Below are 20100 nucleotides of genomic sequence, written 5' to 3' on the forward strand. Positions count from 1 at the left end.
AAAGGGGAGTTTCTTTTTCCTTTATTGGAATCTATAGAGAATCCTTCAAGTGCTATTCCCTCAGCTGTCTAAAGCAAGTGAACACACATGTGATGTTTGCAACAGTATTTTATTTCATTTCAGGAACATTTAGCACATCCTGTAACTCAACACAAGAACTAGCCATCTACACTTATTTTTGGGTGTAAGTACTCTGAAACAAAGTGCAGTAGATGAGTAACTTACGGAGTGCATAGAACGGTGTTGCACTTGCTTGTTAAAGGGCAGTATCAGTACTGGTGTTTTCCATTAGATGCAAGGGTTTGTTTCAAACATAACACACAAACAGGACAAAATCTGTGTGACAGCTGAACGTCTCATTTCACATAAAGTGCTGGAACAATAATTTAAATGTTACAAAACAAAGCTTTAAGGATTCTAAAGCATTGTTACTCACAATGTGCATCTATGACAACAATCTAAGTGTGGTGTGTTTAGATGGCTCCGGTCTCAGCTTCCTTTGGGAGCATGGCCACATGTTCCAGCTGGCCTGAGTCTGACACATCGTAGCTGGTCTTGTACTTGGCCAGGATCTTCATCAGCGGCCGCAGCTTCAGCCACCACTGCTCCTTGGGAATCCTGTGTCTGGGGGGGGAAACAAGGAGGTGAAATACGTGGGGGTAAGGCAAACATCTTCCTTAGGAATGGAATCAGGCATTGACCGTCATGGGGGGATGTAAAACACTGACACAAAGTGAGAAGAATCAAGGACAGAATCCCAAAGAAATGCACAGGTCTTACTGGAAGATGTTAAGCATAATACCAAATTTGGCACATAAATGCTGCCCCACTGACCTAAAGTATTTCTAGGCATTAGGCAAAGGCAATCCCATGGAAATTACTTAACAGGACAGCAGAGTCCCAGACTTCATCAAATGTAAGGAGGATGAAGTAAAAGCACAAAGGCAAGAGAGAAGCAAACAATCCAAGTGGATCTGGCAGAATTCAGGCCTAAGGCAAAGCAGTAAGGCGTTGGGAAGTGTTTGTTTGAAGTGGTGCAAGGCAGGCTGTGGTGAGGTGTTTACCACCAGGCAGTGCATACGTACACAAAGTCTGTTTCACTCTTCAGCTCAGCCACGGGTTGGAAAACAAGGTTGCGTCTCCGCATTCCCAGCAAACAAACTGAGTCATCAGTATTGGCAAATACTTTTCCTAAAAAGAATGAAATAATTCAGCATCTTTCTTACAAGTGTAAGGGCAAATACGGCTTTTCTATAATTAAACTGAACAAAGACTTACAGTAGCCTAATTTCAGCTACTGATTATTTAATAGGTATAACATCAAATTAGTGTTTTAATAGGGTTAAATCTTCACTTTTTAGCATAACTTCAGTGATTAGCAATGAAATAACAGTGTAATTAAACAAAATGATTGAATTTTAGCATCCAGTTTTAGATCAGATTTTAGCAAGCAGTGCTTTACAAGAATTCTTAAAGACTAAATATTACCTCCTTCTGTCTCCCATGAAGGCAGCATGAAACAAAAAAGAACAAGTGTAACTATACAAACATCAATTCCTGCATGCATGAAAATCTTCCATCACACTGGCTATTTTGTTTTAAGAGGATGATGAAACAGCTATCTGAATTACTGACCTCACTCAAGTGGAAATGCTCATATAGCAAGAAGCATAGCAAGGCACTACTGAATAATAAAAACACCACGTTGTCTAACAAATATTCCTATGTTTGCAAAATGGAGGAGTCTTACATACTGACAGACAATCAAAGACAGTAACAAGAGACTGCACCAAACGTTTCTGCACCTTTCCGGTAGGTTTCCTTCAGTTTTTTGGAGATCCACTGCATAGCTTTTGCTGAAATTTTTGTCCCGAAATTTCTGTCAAATGGTGAAGGTGCTCCACCCTGTGCAAAAATTGAATTCTGGGTTAGCTTATCAAAGCAGGGCTGGTGTTTATCAGTTATCTCTGCTAATGGCCTGCTCTACCCCTTATTTCCATTTCCCCCACTTAGAAAAACAAACCAAAAGCCCCACCCCATCAGTCAGTCTAAGGTGTTTAAAATTAGTGTTCAGCATCTGTGGAATTCTCACAGAATCAATACTACTTCTCCCTTAGAAGAATGGAGGGGACTGTGCATTTTCCTCCACCTCAGCCTCAGTGATGAGTGTAGCCAAATCAGGACCTCTCTTTGCCCACCAACCAGCTGCACAGTGAGATAAAGCAATGCAGACAACACAGGCCAAAGGAGTAGCTCACTTCTGTCTCTTCCACAAAAACACCCATCTGCACAGATTTTCTTAATGAAATCTCTGCTCTTCAAGAGAGTTCAAGAGGCAGAGACATTATGTATGGGCAGATAATTGTATTATGAAGAAGGTATTACAATTGCATATAAGACAAAAAGTGGAATTATTTATTAATATAGACAGAAGAGGAATAAAAATTAAATCATAAATAATCTAATGCATTTTTCCTAGATTTTTAAAAGGGTTTGCAATAAAGCCTGATGCTAAAAAATCTTTTTGAGTTGCCTACAAACAAAAATCCACATTTTTTTTCCCTTAATCTTGAGTCAGACTTGTTTCAAATGCTTGAATAGTGCTGTCTGTAACTTTACAGTTCTATTTACCTGCTGCATGTGGCCCAATACATTTTTTCGACAGTCAAAGACTCCTTTTCCTTCTTCAGAATACAGCTGATAAATGAAATCAGTTGTGTAGTTCTCATTGCAATTCTCGTTTCTGTAACAATTAATGCCAGATAGTTAGCAAATTACTCTGCACTGGATGTCTTTGCAGCTACTGAATGACAAGTCTTTTCACTTTTCTTGACAGCAGTAATCCTGGCTGGGACATTTTTATCTGATCATATACACTCACTTCCATGTAACAGGCTCACGATTTTTAGGGCTTTTATAGCAAAGGCCATTGTGTGACACACTACCTTTATTAAGAAAGAATCTGGAATAAAAGACAAACCCAATGAGAAAACAGACTGAAGACAGGATGAAGTATTAGATTACAGAACAAATATACATAGAATGAAGTTTTAGACTTGCACATCCAGACAGGTCCCACAATTGCCTTTTGGAGCAACAGCTTTTCTAAAAATCTCAAATTAGAGGAATAATCAAGGAATATAGACTTGGAGTGTCTTTCCAAGTGGCCAAGCAGCCCACCTGGCTGGGATGCTCAGTATCACTGATACCATCTATTACAAGTACTTTTACCTACCTCAGCACTAGACCACGCTGGATACTGGTTTTCATTTTTTCAGTCAAGTGTTCCACATTAGCCTAGAAACAAAAGTATTTTTAAAGATCCATACAGAACTCTGTATCTGAAACAACTTTAATGAGCCCACATTTCCAGAGAACTTCTGTCAAATAATCCACATAAAGCATTATGTGCAAATTCAAATTACCAAGATTTTTGGAGATGCAGGATAACATACTGTGTATGGCAATTCATCTTGGGTTAAAACTAACATCAGAAGTAACAGATTTTATTAAATCAAAGGAGGTTTTTATATGCTATACTAGTACAGCATCCAGCTTGATATACATAAAAATACACAAATTGCCACTAAAATTTACAGCCTGCCCTTCCTTCCAGTCCTGCCAACAACTGTGTGGGGATAAGTTCTGATTCATTTCACATCTCTGTCACATAAAAATACACAAATTGCCACTAAAGTTTACAGCCTGCCCTTCCTGCTAACAACTGTGTGGGGATAAGTTCTGATTCATTTCACATCTCTGTGCTTCTCAGGAAATTTTTATCCTTTTAGCTTTGTGTTTGTCCATGACTGCAGCTAGCACTAACCGTCTCAGAAGTGTAAAGTCCTCACAGCAGACAAGTTCCATATCGCCGTGTGTACATACTACGCCATAATCCGTAATCCTTAAAGCCTGAGGGCTTTATTTTAGTAACACTTCCAGACATGCTCTGAATAGCTGTGGTAACAGAGTCAGTATCTAATAAACCTGACATACTGGTCAGTCCTCTCCTGAACAGCCTTTAAATACATGTCTACCGTAAATGAAAAAATACTGTTCTCTTGTTTTTGGCTTTATTCTAAAACTACCCAGGTCTGTTCATTTAACTTGAATTTCAATAAGAAGACTAAAAATGAAACAATTAATTTAGTAGTGCTTAATGGCCAGTACAACTATTTTTGTCATTTTACTGAACTTGGGTGTCAACAGTTATTGTGTCTACACTCATTTATATAATGTTATGGCACAGGATGACAAGTGCAGATTTGCAAAAAAACAACCTCAGCTGTTTTTTTTCTTTCATGAGCCTACTACTTCAAGTATACACATTACGCTACGCACGTACAACTAAGAATTCCACTTAAGAATGAGCAAAGGGTGCTGAATACCTGCAGCTCTCTGATATCAAACTGCTCTTCGAAGATGTAAGCAGCATCAGCTCCTGCTGCCAGGGCGCCCATGTTGGCCAGGTAGCCGCAGTAGCCGCCCATGGTCTCGATGATGAAGACGCGGCGCTTGGTGCCGCTGGCCGACTGCTTGATGCGGTCACACGTCTGCTCAGAGACACCACAGCCTGAGTATGCACTACAACCCCTCACTGATTACGTTTTTTTATGTCATGCAACTTTGTGTCACCTACTGGTAACAAAAAAGTTAAAAATAAAGCATTTGTAAAGAATGAACCTTTAAAGAATTCTAAAATGGTATAGCCCATGTAACTATAATAATTATCTAATAAAGGATTTCTTATAAATTATACACTGAGCATCAGGATAGAAATAAAATGTTTTTCTACTAGCAATTCTTAACACATACTTACTTGCTTCCTGCAAATACTGAAACCAGTTCATTTTGGTTTGTAGTGCCATTAACCAGTTGTGTATCTGCGTTTTCTAACACAGATACAAATAGCTATAATGAAGCTTTTCAAGAAATTGTGGGATTAATACATTTCTCTTCTTTATTCATTACTTTAAGCTTACTTCTTAGTATTGATACTAAAATTCCCTGCCTTCCCATCTATACTGAACTTCTTGAGTCCTGAGCAGGTACTGCCCAATTATTTTCCAGTAGTGATTTCCACATAAATATAATTCTTTCAAGCACTACTGGTGCATGTTTTAAAATGCTTTTGGTTTTTGACTAACCCGTACATAGTTACTGTAAGAAGACTGAAATCTCCACTTGCACCTTACTCTGACCAGCATAAAGAATGGAGATCTGTTACTTACGTGAAACCAATTAACACCAATATTTTTTAGAGCTGCCTAAGAGATGTGGAAAGTAACAAAGACAGAGGCAATCTCCAGTGTGGCAAGACCTAGGAATCTTAGGAAAACATTGTAACTCAAGAAAATGCAGAAACCTAGGAACTATTTACTATCCACCTCTAGGTTTTAGTAATAACTCAAGAATCTATTTGACAAACTCACCTCATGGAATGAATTTTTCTACTATTTGAAGTTATTTTAAAGTTGTTGATTAATGTATTTTCCTTTCAGAAAGCGAGTCAGAGAAATAAAGAGGCCCTATTTTCTTCTTTGTCTTAGAAACAAATAATTAGGATATACCACACTTTGTGACAGGAAGAATTTTGTGAAACTGATGTAGTGTCCCAACACCAGTTCTGTTTAATAAAAATGGAAATGAAAGTACCTGGAAAGTTCGTCATCTTGCAACCTGAATTATGGTAACATTAAAAAATCCCCATGACTTACTGATTTTTTGAATGAATAACTATAGGTGCCATAAAATTTGAGGTATTTCCAGTTCACAGTTTTTTAAAACCAGAACTTCATTCAGCTAACTGAAAATACTATTTCTGCAATTCAGATTGTGAACAAAATAGTCTTAAAACCATACCTAACACATCACAGAACAAATCATTACCTGATATGTGAGAAAACTTAATACAAAACTCTAGAACTTCTAACATAATACAGTTTAATGCAATTAAAGACTAAGACCAGTGTATGCATGTATTTAGGTCAAGTTAGCAAAAGATACATGTAATTTAATTTATACATATTTTATCTTTGTATTTGCATATATGCATATTATGTGCTTACATAAAAAGTGCATCATTCACATGAATTTATTCAGAATATGGATATTCTGTTATCCCAAGCAGAGAAGTATCTCCATAACAAACTACATCACAAAAGTCTATGTTGACTTTCTATCAGTTTTTCAAAATGACACTTTTACATGTCTTGGGTTTTACAGTGTCCCCAAGCACTTTACTTTCTTCTTACAGATATTGTTTCATGAAAATTTTTGCAGAATAATGTAGCACTGGAGCAATTTAACTCATTTTTAAAGAGCTGCCTGAAACCGGATAGGTACTATTGTGTTTAACTTATGTTGTAAAACAATCTTGTCTTTAGACAATATAGATGTGAAGATTCCCACCATTTTGAGAGACTTCAAATATTTGTAAACCCCAAGATTTCTAAAAAGATTTTCCATCTGCTGGCAGGAGAGTGGAATTTTCTGCCTTTTGAGAATCCCCAAGCACTAAGCAAGGAGGTAAATCAGTCACTGCCTATGGGACTAATCACTTGAAACCTACTTAGAAGGGTTTCTGTCCTTGACCCTACAAGAGATGGAGTATAAACTTTCTACTACTCTTGCTTTCTCAGAATGACTGTGACAGAAATACCCAAATATGAAATTGGCACAGGTAGACTTAAATGAATTATTAATTCATACACTACACTACAGGCTAGAAAAGCCAAACCTTAAATTCCTGGTGCAGGTTTCAGATATCATAAACAAGGCATGAGGATTCTTTTTGGAATTCTGTTGCTAGCTGAGCTTTCATATGAACTGACCCAGCTTAATAAAAATCCTAATGTTCAAAACACAAAATCAAGTGTTCTGCTATTAACATTAACTAAACATCCTAATGACAATAAAATTCATATGATGCAACCATATTTTTTTTTACAGAAAGCATTACTGATATCTATACAAACTGTAATTAAATTACTACCAAAAACAATTTCGTAAGAGGAAGCAGCACTATATGCAATCATTTGTTGCCCCATTGTTACCACTTTTGAAGGTGCCACATCACAATTAGCAGACTTAGCTGCTTCTATAAATGTCAGGCCAAGAGGAGAAAGCTGAAGGAGTGGAAAAGTACCCATGTCCTGCCCATGAATGCTGCTACATGACGTGCCCAAATGACACCTTAGGATGTCTCGTCTCAGCCCAGGGATGCTGCAGCCACCCTGTTTTCTGCCACAGCTCTTCCAGTTATCTACTGAGCTTTTTCACTCACTGTGTAAAAACAGGAAAACAAACCTGCTTCTCCCAAACCCCTGGATCTGTAGTCTTGATTTGACTTCCTTGACAAATTACTTCATGATTAGTTATATGACTTGCTAATGATGGGTTTGATAAAACTCAGAGCTGGTAAGATTTACTCATTTGTTTGCATTGCATCTCAGCTCAGTTCCCTTTGCTGTGTCTTAAGCAGAGTAAACAGGACTGAAAGAGCTCATAAAACAGTTGAACCCAAGGGAAAAACTATGGCAGACTAAAACTAGAACACTGATTGTTCTGACCCCGCACTATTTAGTTGAACATCAGTGACAGACTTAACTGCTTATACTATCCATGCATTTATATGCACTTAATGTATGTTAAACCTAATGGAGTCTACAGGATTTTTCATGTATTTAGTGTTAATCATGCATTTAAAATGCTCTGCTGCACTGAGCTCAGTCAATAGTTCATCCAACAAATGGGGCATTTATTTATAAAATATATGCTTTCTTCTTTTCCCTAAGTAATATGTAAGATAAAAATGAAATTGAAGAAAGCGAAATATTTTATTCTCAGTAAAAGCAAATACCCTAATACAGGAGTCTTGAAGAACAAAAGAGAGTCCCCAAAAATTAAGCATTTAACATAATACTTTTTCTAAGGTTAATCTTAAATCAGTTTTGGAAAACTGAACTATTAACCAATAAAAAACACAAGTAACTGAACTATTTAAGAAAACTAGACATTTCAACGTCTTTAAGTATCCTCATCTTATGCATTTTATCATCTTAACTTTTAAAAGATATGCAGTCTTACCTCCACAATAGCATTCAAGGCAGTGTCAGTACCAAGGCTATAGTCTGTGCCTGGCACATTGTTGCTAATAGTAGCAGGCAACACACACATAGGAACGCTAAACTCCTCAAAGCTGGCTCGCGCCTCGTAGAGCTGCAGACAACTTTCAAAGGCCTGAAGCAGTGGTACAAGTGTGAGTGAAACATTCCTTGTCTTTGGACTGCTCTGCTAATGACTCCTGGCATGTGATGGTAAATGTGGCTGTCCACTGGCCCAAATAAATACAATTGGTGAGATTATTTGGGGGGAGGGGGGGTGAAAATATCCTGTACATACCACAACAGTGCACTGGGGTTGCATTGGCACAATGCTCTTTGAAGAAATGCAGAGGATTAGTACGAGTTAGTACAGACTGAAGAAAGTGTGCACACCAGAGAGGTCTGAAGCAGCTGGGTAGGAAAGGAAGGCAAAAAGCTAGACTGGAAGTCATTCCACAGGAAAGAACTTGAAGAACAGAGTTTGATACATGCTAAGGAGCTTAGAAAATTAACTAGTAAAACCCTTGCAAATTGAAGACAATGCTTAAAGAAAGACACTTTTTAAAAAAACTATGTTATCCTAGAAAGTCAAGACACGCATCTATTTCCACCAAGAGAAAGGAAAAAAAAGTTCACCCATGCCTTCAAAGTTTCTATCAACATCACACATCTGCCTCTGTGAACACAGACTGGATGTAGGCCTAGAAAAATCCAGGAACATATGCAGATGGATGAGTTAATAAAGTTTGCAAGTATAGTTCAAGAATTCTTTGAAAAGCAGTTTTAGGTCCTTGGAAAGACTCCAAAATCTACAATACATATTATCATGTCAAAAGGATTAGGTACTCCTAGTGGATGTCAAAATAAATGTTAAGGTTTTGCAGGTTACATTACATTATTCCAATTATTTCTAATCTAAACTCATCAGCATCTCTCATGAAGTGTGGCAGTTTTTCAAACTGCCTGTGTAATGGCTCTCCACCAGAAAGCCTAATTATGTAATACACGACTTTTTCATCTCTTTCTCCCAGAAACTGATGTTCACAGAAGTCTCATTTTCTTAATTTCTCAAATCGGTTCAGGGAAGCCAACTATTGCAGATCAAAATTAGATACCTACTGAGGTATCTCCAGGCATATCTCCACAGTGGCTGGTATAAGGAAAAACTTAGAAGAAAATTATGGGTAAATCCCCTACCTGTGAGAGTTCTCCTTCTGAGCTTTTGTCCTAGACAGAGCAGGTCCTGTTCAGTGAGAAGACAGGATATTTATGCTGTAGGTGCATTTATGGCTGTAGGTGCATAAATGCAAACTGGCTTTCTAAAAAATCTTTCTCTTCTCACTGTTTTGTAAATTAAATGGCTCACTACTACACTTTCAGTTTGAGGTTGAAACATAGCATAAAAGATGGCACTTTCAGACCCAAAGAGCTCAGAAGAAGTAGAGCCAGGAGCAACAAATAGGAGGGGTTTATTTGGGATTTGGTTTTTTTAGTGGCTGAGACTTCACTTAGGAAATTTCAGGAATTGCCTGGCCCAACTCAGCTCAGTCAGACTGCTTTCAACATTTATTTCTATTAAAAGAATAAAGACATACAAAGTAACAGCAGTTTGGTAAAACCACACGGCTTCCTGGAGATCTGCAGAACACAAGTTTCTCTAAAAAGTTTTATATTAAGACTTCTGGAAAAACAAGTCAAAGGGAGATGTAGAGCAATAACTAACCTAACTGGTTAGTCTGCATTTATGGTATGTTAAGATGCAGTTATGATATGTTTTACTTGCATTAAATATTGCCATTTATTTGATGCAAGTGATTTCAGCCAACATATCCAATGTTGTACCTTCACCAAGCACGAGCATTAGATGATTATATGCAACATCTTTGCATCACTGTGGCAAAACATGAAAATGCTTTTAATATATGGTCACTTAATTATAAAAGGTAAATAAGTGATCAATGGTTTTAGCAATTGCTATGCTAGTATATTTTTTTAATTACTACACTAAGGCCATAGAGGGATACTGCACTGTGTTAATAAAATGGTTTAATAATTTCCTACCCTTTTATTGGATTTGTGTTACTAAAAAGGTTGTTGCCATAACCAACATAACCAAGGATGCTTTATAAAAATTCATGCAGTCAAGCAGAGACTACTGTTTGTTGACTTTAAGATGACCTAAGTACAAATGGCAGTTGAAGGGAATGGAGTTACTGCCCTTACTCCACATCAGCTGTTACTAGACTGAAGGAGATGAAAAATTAACAGGTTAGCTAGTGGCCTGGCTAATTTTCAGCTTCCTAGTTCAGAGTAATGTGGAGCCACACATGCTACTGGGAGGGTTCAGGCGTCTGTTTTCCACAGGAAATGAGTGGAGACTGCCTTAAGGCATCTGACTGTAGCTGTGCTCCTCAGGGAACATTTGTTTGGTATTTTTTACCACCCCTCAAAACCAAATCATCAGTCTGTATCCCCTTTTCTTCTGGTGAAAGGAAAGATTGAAGAAACACACCAGAAAGTTTTTAGCCTCTCCCTTTTTTGGGTTCCATTATTCTCATCTAGCTGATCCCTTTTCCTTTCATTTCATGGTTGCCACATTCCTGAGGTCTGACATCCAAAATAACACCCTATTTATTTCACTGAATTAGCAACATACTTGAAAATATAGATATTTTTATTATGGTAGCTATTTTAGTGATGCTTCATTTAATAGAAAATCTGAAGTTCATGTTCTTATCCTGCAATCCTAAAAGGATAACTTTGTATGCCTACATATATCAGCCTTAAGCATATCCTCCTCAGGTAGAAACATTCAGCTTTTCCCAGGTACTTTACATTTATGTTGTCATTAGCAGTTTTTCTAATATTCTGAAAAGTGAAGTGAAAAATACAGTTTATCATAAATTTAAAACACTATTCAAAATCTGAAGCCAAGATTTTAGAACAGAAGAGGAAAAAATGGAACATTTCAGAAGGGTCCCCATGATCTGTTACAGAATCTAAATTAGTTATTGAGAAATGTACATGCCTTTGTGAGGAGCACACTCATTACTAATCTCTCATTCAGAAGTTATGTATCTGCTAAGTCTGTTTTTTTTTTCTCTTTTTAATTGCAGAATTTTAACACATTTTATCAGCAAATGTTTCAGCATACGCTTGCCAAGTTAAAACAACTGACAAGTGTCTAACGATGCCAAACAGCAACAATCCCTGATTACCAGCACAATTGTACTTACCTGACTAGAGGTAGGCAAGATCACTCAAGTAAGAACTGTACCAGAGAAAAACTAAGTGTGATGACAATTTTGGTGCCCTGAAAGCATTGTAAACTGTGATGCATTTATTGACCTAACTGTGGTAACGAGAATAAAACCTACATATAAACCTGATAAAATGGATATTCATGTCCACCTCCTGCTTTTGTTTACCACAGCCAATTGGATGACATGTACTGAGCTTATCTGGTCACATTTAACAGGGGCACAGTTGCTACTGCACCTGATCTGAGCATGGCACAAGAATGAAAGGATGTATTTTTCACTGAGAGTTTTTGTGAATCATGTTCAAACAATCAGAGCAAAAAACTGAAAGGATGCTTTCCAAACACAAGTCTGCTCCTTCCAAAAAACCAAAAAAACCCAAAAAACAAACACACAAAAAAACCCCCAACCAAACAAACAAAAAAAAAACAAAGAAAAGAAAGAAAAAATCAACCCAAATTTAATTTTCCACTCAACTGAATATAGATCTTGCAAAGCCATTACTTTTCATCTTTAATCCTGAGAAAAATCTAGGCAAAATTAAACATAAACATAAAATAACAAGAAAGCCATTAGCAAAAAAAAAAAAAGTTTTTGAAAAGTTTTCAACTATTGCATTGAAAATACAAATGTTTTATCTAATGAAGGCAAATGACACCTAGAAACCTAAATAGAAAAGCAAACCACAGCAACACAGACTGACTGCCTACTATATATCTCCTTTGCATGAAATAACCTATAAAAAGAAGTCAGTTTGGTTAACAAAGTTTATGAAGATAAGAAAAGAGGGAAAGCAGATGTTATGCACAATCATTTTACTCACCTTAGTTCATAATCAGTCATTTTGGACAGATATTTTTATTTACCAGAACTGGAAACAACATCAACACTTATAACCCAAGTTGTCAATAAAAAATTAACTCAATGAATTTTAGTTAGCTTACAGTCTTATTCAAGCCAATACTTCAAGAAACTGATATTTCCTAACTGAAGAATTTCTTTTGGTGAAGTTAAAATTATTTATGTTGGAATGGTGGGGAAAAAAAAGTTATGGCAATGCATTTAAAGTTGGTGGGACCTGAAGAATCCTTGAAATTAAAAAGCTATCATGGTTAAAATTTTCAAATACATTTAAGTGATAAGATAACTTGTCATTTAATTTTCAAAAGCAACTTGAAACTCTTTTTTCCAACTGACTAAGCTTTCTGCTCAACTGAAATTAGTATTAGAGAACTAAGGAATGGCTGGGGATGGAAGGGGCCTCTGGACCTCACGGAGATCCAGTGCTCTGCCAAGGCAGGAACACCTGAGCAAGAGACACAAGAACAATCCAGGAGGGTTTGGATTACCTCCACAGAGACTGCACTACCTCCTTGGGCAGATTTCTCCAGTGCTCTATCACACTCCAAGTAGAGAAGCTTTTTCCTCATAAGAGATTAAACATCCAATTTTTACTTTATGTTGTATAACTGGATTTGATTTTTTTTAAAATTACTTAACATGTCTCAACTCTTTTTATTAAATCTGCTATTAACACCTCCTTGGGCAGATTTCTCCAGTGCTCTATCACACTCCAAGTAGAGAAGCTTTTTCCTCATAAAGCAAAAACTGGATGTTTAATCTCTTATGTTGTATAACTGATTTTTTTAAAATTACTTAACATGTCTCAACTCTTTTTATTAAATCTGCTATTAACAGAATAAATGTAATGCCTAGTATTGAGAAATGTGGATTTTACATATTCTCTTAGAGGAGTAAAGATGGTAAATAACTAAGAATCTCCTTCTCAACAGAGCAATTTTCCTTCAGTGTTTGTTGCAGGTGCAGAGACTGCAACTCTATATATTATGAACAGAGATTTTTCCCCCTCTACAGAGAAAATGATCATCCAAGTCTCAGTTTTAGGTTTATTTCTTTCTTTCTTATACAACAGATGCCATCTTATCCTGCACTTAAAAAATTTAGAGGTCATTGTAGTTTCAGCAGAAACTAAATGGAAGCATTTGGGATCCTAGACTTTCTCTTTTCTAAAGTGGTGCCATGAAGTAATTATAATTTCCCAGATCACATTTCTTAAGTTCTGGTCTACAAAAATATCCAGAAGTAGCCAATTGAGTAAGTCTAAACAACTGCTTTGTTAGTATATGCACACACCAGAGCAGACTTACATCAGTTATAGTGTTCAGAGCAGTATCTGCACCAATGCTGAAATCTGAACCCGGTACATTGTTGGATACAGTTGCAGGAACCATAACCATTGGAACACAGAATTCATCATATTTCTCCCGGGCAGCTGACAATTCCAGAAGTCCAAGGTAAGCCTGTTGGGCACAGGCATCAGGTAAAAAATTAGGATGAATAAAGGAAGGACAGAGTTGGGAGTGACAAAATGAGAAGGGCCACAGGGGGAGCCATTTCTACCACAGCACACTTCAGCAAGTCAGAGCACTAAGGAACCACTAAAATCTAACACAGACAAAAAAGAAAGCGTTAGAAACAGGCATATATTTGAAAACAATAAATAGAACATATGTTTTCATGAAAATGAAAAATTTAGGCACAGGAAGTTGGTTTTCAACAAAACAAACTAGTTTCCCAATCTTCAGGTACTGTTACTCCTGATTTAAAAATCTTAATATTCCTGAATTAGGGTCATAGCTAACAGCTTGGACAAAAAAGGAAGACACAGTCTTTCTCAAAAAGCAATGAACACATTCTTTTCTGCAAGGAGTAGGCAAAATACTTTCCTGAATCAAAATTTCAAAAATTATTTGTTTTTTTTAGAACAAAGCAAACATGAAATATAGCAAAAAAACCAAAACAACAACTTGTCTAGATCCATTACAGATTTTGACATGCACTATGTGAGAGGAGTGGCTTTAAAAAGGAGCCATAGTGCAATTTCTACTAAGAGTCAAGAACTTCTGCAATGATGTTCTAAGTATTGATACAGTATAGACTGAAACTTGCACAACTGAAGTTATTTATTTATTTTAATACAAAAAACTGTAACACTATCTCATCTCATTTATCCATTTAGCACATGAATTTAGCAGTTCCAGTCACTGTCTTGAATGCCAGCTTTCCAGAGAACCCCTGACTGACAACACTTTTGATTCTAAACACTATGTCATGTATCAAATACAGATAGAGCCAAATGCACCTTACATGAAGATTGGGTCAAAATCAAACCAGACTATTAATTTTGTTAGGATTTCTAGTCTACTTAGACATAATTAGATATTTCAGTGTACCTCAAATCCACCAATAACCATAAGGGCGTTAATGTTGTTAGTGCGCATCTGGTCAGCAATCTTCTCCAAATATTTTGCAGGAAGAGTACTAAAAATCATTAAACCAAAAGAAAAATAAAAACAATTTACAGACTTTGAAGCAGTAAGAACTCATTACTAAGCTGAAACCATCAAGTCAGCAGGCAACACAATGGTTTTTGTTTTACATATTTATCCATACAAGTAGCTCTTCCAGACAAACAATAAGGACTCATGACAAGTGTAAAGAAACTGCAGGTTTGAAATCCTTTAAAGTGTAAGGAACCCCAGAAATTTTTAAGTTGAGATCTCAGCTCCCACTCTTCAGAAAGGGTTCAGTACTACAAAGATTCTAAGTTGGAACACAAGGATTTGCACAAAAAACAAGCTCAAAAAACCCAAATGTACAAAAATTGAGGACTTAAAACCACTCTGTGGGAAGAAAAGAACATGGAATCACAGTGGGTGTATAAAGCACTACAGTTCATCATATCAATTGACAAAAATATTGACTTTACCGTTTTGTACCAAGAATTGATCCTCCTTGACCAGTCCAGCCTCCAACATCTCCCCAGGAAATTTCCTTTATCTTTGAATAAAAGTAAAAAAGGAGATTTTGTTAAGTGATTATCCAATTACTTCTCTTGAGTTGCATCAAACAACAGGTACTACTTCATAAAAAGCTCTTGGAACAAGTTGTTGGGCACTTGACATCACTAAAACTAAATGAGGCCAATGATGAAAACAGCATTGAGTTTAACTCTATTTCTCTTGAATTACTACAATCCCTTTTGGTGACACCCCTGGACACCCTAACTGCTTTGTTGCCTTGCATTAGGCTGCAAGTCTGTTCCATTCCATTTGTTCTTTCTTCTTCCATACCAAGATGAACCCTGTCTGTCTCTGTGTTTCATATCTCTATTTTCACATCCTCTCCTACTCAATGTGAAACAAAAAAATCTAAAGCTAGGTCTTTGATGTAAGTTTTGGGATCTGTGGCTCCAGCCAGGCACAAAAATCAATAATCTTGCATTCAATTTCTCTTCAGTACACCAACCAATGCATAACATTTAAAAACAGGAGAAGAAAACAATCTAACTTACCTAAGGGAAAAAAAGCTTCCTCCCTCAATAAGCACCATTACAAAGTTTCTTCCAGCAAAGGAATATATGTGCAATAACTCATTGTTCAGAATCAGAGATTATTCTGCTACTCTGTGAAAAAACTTCAATGTGCTAAACATTGACCAAAACTCAAAGGCAGGATTCATCTGAACTCATTTTGTAGCTCTGCAGCATGTGATTAGTAACATTCAGCATAAATGACTCTACAGACTTGAATAGTTGAGAAATACAACTACAATCTAAGTTTTAGAGATCTTGATGAATAAAAGCACTTAGAGAACCAGTTCCCTCAGCAGTTACGACAGAACACACCTTCCATGAACATAAGCAAAGGTGGTAGTGTGGGATGGGGTACCTAGCACTTGGTAAGGCACACACGTGACACTGACCTTTCCTCTGGCGAACCCTTCAAAACCATCAATGACAGCAAATATTTTGTGACCCTCGGTTATGCCAACTCTCACTGCAGCTCTCACGGCGGCGTTCATCCCAGCTGCAGGGGCACCAACGTTTAAAACTGCCACGTTAAAATTAGTCTGCAAGATAAAAATAATATTTAGTAAGGACTTTGATTTCTACACCACGGTTAATTTGTACATCATATGCAGTTGCTAAATACTGGAATGAAGGAAACAAAATTTCAAAGCCCCTAAACATGTTGAAAATTTAAAGTTAACTGCAAGGTGCAGACACACTTCCCCACTTGCAGAATATCAAAGAGACACACAATTAAGAAAAAAGAATGTTTCTTCTTAAATAAGACTTTATAATAATTCCATTTGGTTTACAAGTTAAATTATTCAGGTTTTTATATTCTAGCCCAGGTTCAAGAAACATAAAATAGAATCACAGAATACTTGGGGTTGGAAGGACCATAAAGATAATCTCATTCCAACCCCCTGACATGGCCAGGGACACCTTTCACTAGACCAGGCTGCTCAGAGCTCCACCCAACCTGGCCATGGTACCAGCTTCATGTTACTAAAGCAGGAATTTTTTTTTTTTGCCAACACAACAATGGCAAAAGAAGAAAAAAATGTAGGAACTGACTCTAGCACCACAGCATTTATGTGTGTATCACCAGTACAATGCAGAGAGGAACAGACAAGTTTTAAAATTAAGCTATTGGCCAGGTTTTTCAAGAAGCTGACAATACATTAGCGAACAGGAGCACTCAGCATCTTTCCCAACACCACACATTTTCAGATCATTACTCAAATATTTATTTGGGAAAAGTATTTTTAGAAAGTATAACAGCAACATCATGATGCAAATAAGGTAACAAATGGTCACAAACCACAATTAAAAGCAGAGTTAACAAGTGAGATGACATAGTCACCAACTATGATCAAACACAAAACTAGTCAGTAAACTTTTAATTTAAAAAAATCCTAATATTTGTTTGCACACAAAATTTAGTGTCTGCTTCCTAAATAAATACAAATTTCCTCCTATATGAATCTTAGGAACTAAAAGAAACAAAATTTCTGTTATTGTATTATGCAGAGTGACTTATTTTTTCACACAAAGGTGAAGGATCTGTTCTCAATACTGCTTCCTATGAATTCCTGTATTTGCCCTTGCCCATGAGTGGTTTTACCCTTCAAAAGGAAGGCTTAGAATTCTTTTAATATAGTACCCTCCTTTATCTAAAGATTTTCAGATGTTTTTAAACATCACCCCTCCTTTTCTTCATGGTAAGAAACACAGGGCAAAACAGTAACTATTAGGACCAGACCTTTTAACAATTGGGACCAGCTGTATATTCAAGACAGAAGGAAACTGTCTACAGCAATTTTCTAGTTACAATTGTATTTCACTTTAAAAATGCTACTTATTATTAGAATAAACTAGTGTGCTTCAAGCATCTTTATAATATTTAATTTGTAACCTATGCTATAATAGAGGTTTGAAGGGAGTTATTAATAGATCCCAAAAGCAGGATTGCATTGCCCATTCAACAAACCCTCTTACCTTTGGAAGCTCAGCATCTGGCCTTCTGTGCGACAGTAATTTGTATGTGTTAAGGTTGTTTTCAAAGCTCCTAAACAAATGAGCAAATAAGATAAGCAAATAAAATAGTAAAATTTCAAACTCATAGTTATTTTAAAGGAACATCTGAATTTTTCAGAAACATTAAAAAACGGGTATGAAATATTAACACCATTATTACTGCAAATGTAAAACATGGCAAAAACTGGAAATGAGAGAACAATGAAAAATATTCAATTCTTTAAGATAAGAGTAATAAAATATAAAACAACTATGCAGCCAACAAATCAGTTTTCTAGACTGGGGAGAAAGCATTTTATTATCAGATGACTTGAAACACAAATCACTTTCCTGACAGGACTGAAGAACACCTCCTCCAACATTACTGCTGGAAAATTACCAACTTCTTACAAACAAGCTCACAGGACTGGCCTCAAATTCATGAATAAACAAGCTTATGGTAGCTACCAGTCAGGTCATACAGCACAGCAGCTTTTTGCTTTGTGACCAGTTAGCCTAGCAACAGCTCCCAGTCTGACACAGGAGAGAATTACAATTTGCTTTGTTTTGCATGTTTTGATGCAGGTAAAAATTTCAATGATTCTATTTAGGCAACTCTTCTGTCTCCTCTCATTCTCAAACCCATAAAACCATACAGTTAGTAAAATATCTAAAATAAAATGTCACGTGCCAGCATAACAGCAAAGTAACTATGCTTTTCTACAGCAAATAAACTGATATAAGCTATTGGCCATACCTTCCACGAAGCCTCACAGCCTCAAGAAATCTTCCCTCATCCATGGCTTTCTGGACTTCTTGAGTCTTGAAAAAACAAGCTGATTACTCAGAATGTTTAAAAAACACAGGAGTTCAATTGTTTAATATATTCCATGTGTTAATATATTTCCACAATGAAAAAAGAAATACTGACAATTCCTCAATTTATGAGCTACCTACTCTCACAGCATAAATTACAGGGTGGAGGAGGAGAAGAAAGTAGAAACAAATACCTAAAGCCTTAATGGGACAAAGAAATCAGCATATCTGTTATTCATTTTCTTCTTTCTGTTTAAACTGCAGTTTTAGTAAAGAAACCTGACTTGTATATGACATGTAAATGGATGCAAGCATCTGAAGAATTTGTTGTAACAATAAAAACAGATCTGAGATGAAATTTTAGAACAAATTAAGAAGATGTATTTCTTATTCCTTCATAGTTTGCAAATCAATGGTAATACAGAGAACATACATGAAGTTCATTATTCATTCCCAAATATGGGAAAGTGCTGTACAATTCCATCAATGTCCTCATGAGAACAGGCAATTACTGTACATAGTAGTCTGTTGTAGTAAATAAATAACATAAATTGGCTTTTTGCCAGAGCCTCACCATCTGCACACACTCCATCAGAGGCAGACGGACAGCCTGGTTTCCAGACAGGGACACAACACAGGCAGGGGTATCTGGAGTAGCTTCTAAAAGGGCAAGCACGGCTTCCACACCCATACGACTCGCCTGCAAGTAGAGAACGTTTGGGTGCTCAAGCAAGCACTGAAATGCACAAGGCCTCAATCACAGAAATGGTCCTGATTTCTCTGTAACTCAAGCTGACACAAATCACTCCTTAGTAAAGTGAAAAAGTTGTAGGCTACTTATACCCGTAAGTACAGATGATTAAGCTTCGCATTTTGATCCTAAGCTCAGATTCCTTCACACAAAATGCTGCACTACTCTGTATTTGAGCTATTCAGACAGTTAGTGTGAGGTAACAGTTTGATTTGTCTAATTAATCAGGTAGAGAACCATCCCACCCCCAAATAAACAATAAAATGCAGTTGCCCTATGTGGTGCCATGAGCAGCTGTTTTGGGAATACTCACAAGAATTCTGTCAAAAGCTGAAGGGGTTCCACCTCTTTGCACATGGCCCAGGATGGTTACCCGGGTGTCAAAACCAAGCCGCTGAACCACAAGCTGCATACAATTTCAAAATACAAAATACGTATCATTATCAGTATTTATATGTATGCTAGCATCATGTACACTTAGTGCTAAATGTTACTTCATAAAACTGCAATTCTAAATGAAGTCAAAGGTTTTCTAAAACTGACAGCTATGTGACTTCATAGTCACAGGACAGATAAACCCCAGCTAAAGCCAAAGTGTGATAGCTCCTTTCCACCAATGAGTATTTCACAATTTATTTCTTAATGACCACTAAAACAAAAAAAAGCTGAAAAAATCAGCTTAAAAGTTTTTTTAATCTTAAACACTAATGAAATTTTTAGTAAAGCAATAATTTGGACAAGACTTTGTTCAAAGCACACAGTATTAGTTGACTGTGAGAC

General features: G+C 36.6%; 1 protein-coding gene and 1 long non-coding RNA gene across 7 annotated transcripts in view; both read right to left on the minus strand.

Moving 5' to 3' along the window:
* Window positions 1-90: 90 nt before the first annotated feature.
* Window positions 91-20100, minus strand: part of LOC120504421 (phosphofructokinase, platelet) — a 41772-nt gene continuing 21762 nt past the window's right edge. The window contains exons 9-24 of one of the 6 annotated variants that reach the window (XM_039713901.1): window positions 19634-19726; window positions 19144-19269; window positions 18511-18575; window positions 17736-17805; window positions 16151-16297; window positions 15156-15226; window positions 14620-14707; window positions 13534-13686; window positions 8089-8241; window positions 4389-4553; window positions 3236-3297; window positions 2632-2743; window positions 1806-1905; window positions 1489-1494; window positions 1086-1191; window positions 91-624 (exon numbers count right to left, since the gene is read on the minus strand). In XM_039713901.1, the coding sequence (XP_039569835.1) occupies window positions 474-624; window positions 1086-1191; window positions 1489-1494; window positions 1806-1905; window positions 2632-2743; window positions 3236-3297; window positions 4389-4553; window positions 8089-8241; window positions 13534-13686; window positions 14620-14707; window positions 15156-15226; window positions 16151-16297; window positions 17736-17805; window positions 18511-18575; window positions 19144-19269; window positions 19634-19726 (1668 nt within the window). In that variant the 3' untranslated portion in view covers window positions 91-473. The remainder of the gene's footprint in view (window positions 625-1085; window positions 1192-1488; window positions 1495-1805; window positions 1906-2631; window positions 2744-3235; window positions 3298-4388; window positions 4554-8088; window positions 8242-13533; window positions 13687-14619; window positions 14708-15155; window positions 15227-16150; window positions 16298-17735; window positions 17806-18510; window positions 18576-19143; window positions 19270-19633; window positions 19727-20100) is intronic. The other 5 variants (XM_039713929.1, XM_039713910.1, XM_039713920.1 and 2 more) reach the window with 5 other exon arrangements.
* On the minus strand, window positions 11196-13526 carry LOC120504439. Its single transcript, XR_005628018.1, has 2 exons — window positions 12903-13526; window positions 11196-12734 (listed from the first exon to the last, which is right to left on the minus strand). It is a non-coding gene; the product is annotated as an uncharacterized LOC120504439 (long non-coding RNA).

The sequence above is a fragment of the Passer montanus genome, unplaced genomic scaffold (assembly GCF_014805655.1).
Source record: "Passer montanus isolate IOZ18808 unplaced genomic scaffold, ASM1480565v1 scaffold10, whole genome shotgun sequence".
In the NCBI taxonomy this organism is placed as follows: domain Eukaryota; kingdom Metazoa; phylum Chordata; class Aves; order Passeriformes; family Passeridae; genus Passer; species Passer montanus.